The 4,101-nt window shown below is 38.1% G+C and overlaps 1 protein-coding gene across 1 annotated transcript in view; it reads left to right on the top strand.

Moving 5' to 3' along the window:
- Nucleotides 1-1,712: 1,712 nt before the first annotated feature.
- zfpm2a (zinc finger protein, FOG family member 2a) overlaps nucleotides 1,713-4,101 on the top strand; it is a 160,727-nt gene continuing 158,338 nt past the window's right edge. Inside the window, exon 1 of the mRNA XM_053488358.1 lies at nucleotides 1,713-1,932. Coding sequence (XP_053344333.1) covers nucleotides 1,893-1,932 — 40 coding nt within the window. The 5' untranslated portion in view covers nucleotides 1,713-1,892. The remainder of the gene's footprint in view (nucleotides 1,933-4,101) is intronic.

Below are 4,101 nucleotides of genomic sequence, written 5' to 3'. Positions count from 1 at the left end.
TTCAGCCTCTAGTCCATTTTTTTTTACAGTGGTGTTCTTAAGGGTTAAGTAAACACACACAAATAAAAACACACAAATAGTCTAGCCACGACAGCAATCAATCTCCTACAGAAATGACACCTTATTCACCATCTATGTTTATGTTAATGACTACTAACTGGTAGTTTTTCTATCTACTGTACTGTATCGCTCTCTCTCTCTGTCTAAACATGGATGTCTATAAGTCAGTTGTATTTTTCAGCAGTTATGTGATGCCTTTTGTCTAATCCTTAGCTCAGTCTAAACGATGATAATGAATAACCAAAATAACTAAATATGTAAATAGTAAACAAAAGTATATTTGTAGCGTCAATAACTCTTTAAAATATGCGTGTTATAGCAATAATACGTTTATAACAGTTTGTTGGAATGAGTGAAAAGTGCAATGCTTGGTAAGGTCTTGTTCAACATTGACTTAATTCAGTTCAACGTTTTTGTATAACATCTAAGAATGAACCTTGTCAAAAAAGTAGCTTTACATAAATCTATAGTCCAACCAGGGACCGTACATTCACACGCGCATTTACACCACGGGCAATTTGGGAACACCAATTAGCTTAATTTTTCTTCAATTTTCTTTTGATTCTGTAAAGCTACTTTGCAACAGTGACCATTGTTAAAAGCGCTATACAAATAAAATTTAATTTAATGGAATTAATGTGCATGTCTTTGAAAAGACTTTGGGAGGAAACCCGATTACCACTAAGGAAAACCGACTAAGCACAAAGAGAACATGCACTCCATGCACACACACATAGAAAACACATGCACACATCCCGAGGCAGGAATCGAACCCTCTGTCCTGGAGGTGCGGAGTGACAGAGCAAATGTGGTAAATATGATGCCATAGCTTCATTTATTTATTCCTGTAACGGGAAAAGGAACTCTCCCGGAGAAAGAGAGGAACCAGACTTCATCTAATCGTGACCAAAAATAAACGCCCTCTATACAGTAATTGGGAATCGAACCCTCAACCCTGAAGGTGATATATTAGTTAGTTAGTTTCGCTGCTCCTATCAAGGGGTCGCAACAGAGGACCATTTGATCCGCACAACAACTTTGGCACAGGTTTTACGCCTTCCTGACGCAACCCTCCCATTTTATCCGGGCTTGGGACCGCAAACAATTTGGGCACTGGGTGGGAATCGAACCCGGGCTTTCCGCATGGCCATTAAGGCCTGGGAATCGAACCCGGGCCTTTAACATGGCAGGCGAGAAACAAATCCCTGAGGGACCAATATGGCAGTGCAAACACAAAATGCATAAATGTGACATTATAGCTTTATTTATTGATTAACATATTGATTTATTTATTCCAAGTGAGATTACAATTGATGGAAACAGACTTATAGTCTGATATTGGTCATACATAAAAAAATACATACGATGAAAAAAGTGGTGAAAACGAGATAACGTATGTGTGGAACGACATAACAAGCTGTATTAGCTTCGGCAGCTACATACTGTACAGTACAACAATCACGCGCAGTTTTATAAGTGAAGTTCGCCTACGGAGCCCGCCGAGGCCCAAAGCTTGTGTTCAAAAACAAAACCGCGAAACGCCTTCACCTCGTCAGTCAGTTCCGGCGGAGCGGCGCACCGTGCAGCCTCCTCACCTCACACACACACACACACACACACAGAGAGAGAGAGAGAGAGAGAGAGAGGAGGAGGAGAGGCAAAAGAAGAAACAGAGCTCTCTCTCACACACACATACATACATACACGCACACACACGCATACACGCGCGCCGTCACTCGTTTCCCCTCCCGCTCTTCTGCAGCGAGTCTCCGGCTCTTGGATGCACCGTCTCCCGGCTCTGTGCGAGTGTTAGAGCCGGCTTCAGAGCAGCCATGTCCCGCAGAAAGCAGAGCAACCCGCGGCAGATTAAGCGTAAGTGCCTCCTGCTTTTCCTTCTCCGAGAGCAAAGTTGGGTAGTTAAAAACAAGAAAAACAAAAACAAACTAAAAAAAAAAAAAAGAGCGGATAAGTTGCTAAGCGCCGGAGTCGGCAGGTGCAGTTGTTGTTGTTGTTTTTGTTGTTGTTGTTAATAATATTGTAAACGTCTTTATCTCAGCTAAGATAAACTCCACTGCTGCTCAGAAATAACTAACACTGAGCTTCACTACTGTCGTGTCTGAGTCAGGCTGAACACCAGAGTTGACATTTTTTGGTGTTTGTTTTTGTTTATTTGTTTGTTTGTTTATTTTTATATAGAAAATAGACTGTTTATTATGGTTATTATTTTTTATTCATTTATGCTGGACAAATTGAGTTTTTTAGTGGGCACAGAAATGTGTGTGTGTGTGTGTGTATATATATATATATATATATATATATATATATATATATGTTTATGTATATATTATAGTAAGCTTAAGAACTGTAACACACACAGAGAGAAAAATAATATCATTTGGAGAAATCATTTTTAGCACTAATATTAATAATAAAATGAAAAGAGGGAATACAGTCTGGCTGTCATGTTGTAGTAGTAATAACACTAATAATTATAATAGCAGCAATAATAATAATAAATAATTGTGGTTGTTATTAATTAATCAAGAATACACCACAATGTACATAGTGTAATTGTTACTGCAGTATTCATTGCAGCAGTTCAAATTATACATCACAATAATATTTAAATACTTTTCTCCTTCCTATTATTATTATTATTATTATTATTATTATTATTATTTTATGAACATGACAAGAAGACTGCCTTCCATCTTTTCATTTTCATTTTATAATAATAATAATTATTATTATTATAATTATTATGTTGTTTTTTTTGTATTTTTGGTTAACTTTAAACGATGTGAGTAAATGTCAAGCGACACTTATTCACATCTCATTTTTCATATTCAGCGTTGTATATCTTTTAGTAACCTTCTGTAACAATTACACAATTGCACAAACGTGTAAACCCCAGCACAGAGAGAGAGAGAGAGAGAAAGAAAGAGAGACGTTCGGGGTGATCGATTCAGCATCTGGTTTTGAAACTAAACTCTGAGATTAATACGATAAAGCCGGATTAAATATGTCAGATTAGTTTACTTAGGACGAAGTAATTGATGTAGGTTTCGGGATGTAGTGACTGTTTGATTGGCGAGATTACTGGAATTAGTAATTAGTGCATGTTGTCTTGTGTGATGCAGGGCCTTGAGGGGTGTGTGTGTGTGTGTGAGTGTGTGTGGGTGTATGTGCGTGTTTTGAGGGACAGGTGGAACTGTCCTGCACGACTACTTGACTGCTCGATCATGTTACAGTAGCGTTTAAGCTGTAGAAGTGTTAGCTTTGTCCTGGTGCACGTCGGCGTTTGCATTTTTTACATTTCGTACGGATTCTGTGCACTGCTTTGTTTTAACTGTTCAGTCATCGTTGTTGTGGGTGTGAAATAAAAAAAAAAAGTTTAGCTAATTCTTCACATAGAGAACGTTCCATTTGATTTAATTCATATCTGGATTTTTTTTTTATTAACGTGACGAGGAATGTGTTTTGGTTTTGCTGCAAATATTGACAAAATATTGCTCGTACAACTACAACGAGTTATCTCTCTGACAGTTATGTTAACAAGATCCTAGATTCTGTACTACGTGTGAATGTTTACAACAACAGCGTAAATTAAAGCAAAAAATAAATAGATAGAGACGATCTGCTCATCTCCAGCAAGAACGTGCACTCTTTCTGTTACACTGGCGAGCAATTTAATGTGTTGAATGTGTTTGCGAAGATGAAGCGTAAAGTATAAAGAGGAGTTCACATGTACAGAGTGCACATGTCATGCAATGATGGATATTCTGACTAACACTCTCCTTTACACACACACAAACACACACACACACACACACACACACACACACACACACATACACACACATATACAGATATACGGTGTATTTGAAATAAAGAGGGTCTAATTTTACAGCAGTAAAAAAGTCACTACCGCAGAATCATCCTGAAGGACAAAAAAACTAAAATAACCCCAACACCCACCTCATCCTGCTCTCCCTCCTTCCCTCCCTTCTTCCCACAACTTTCAGGCCGCCCCGTTATCTA

The sequence above is a fragment of the Clarias gariepinus genome, chromosome 26 (genome assembly GCF_024256425.1).
Source record: "Clarias gariepinus isolate MV-2021 ecotype Netherlands chromosome 26, CGAR_prim_01v2, whole genome shotgun sequence".
NCBI classification, from domain to species: Eukaryota; Metazoa; Chordata; class Actinopteri; order Siluriformes; family Clariidae; genus Clarias; species Clarias gariepinus.
The sequence above is the reverse complement of the archived record's forward strand: the minus strand, read 5'-3'. Positions and strand labels throughout refer to the sequence as shown.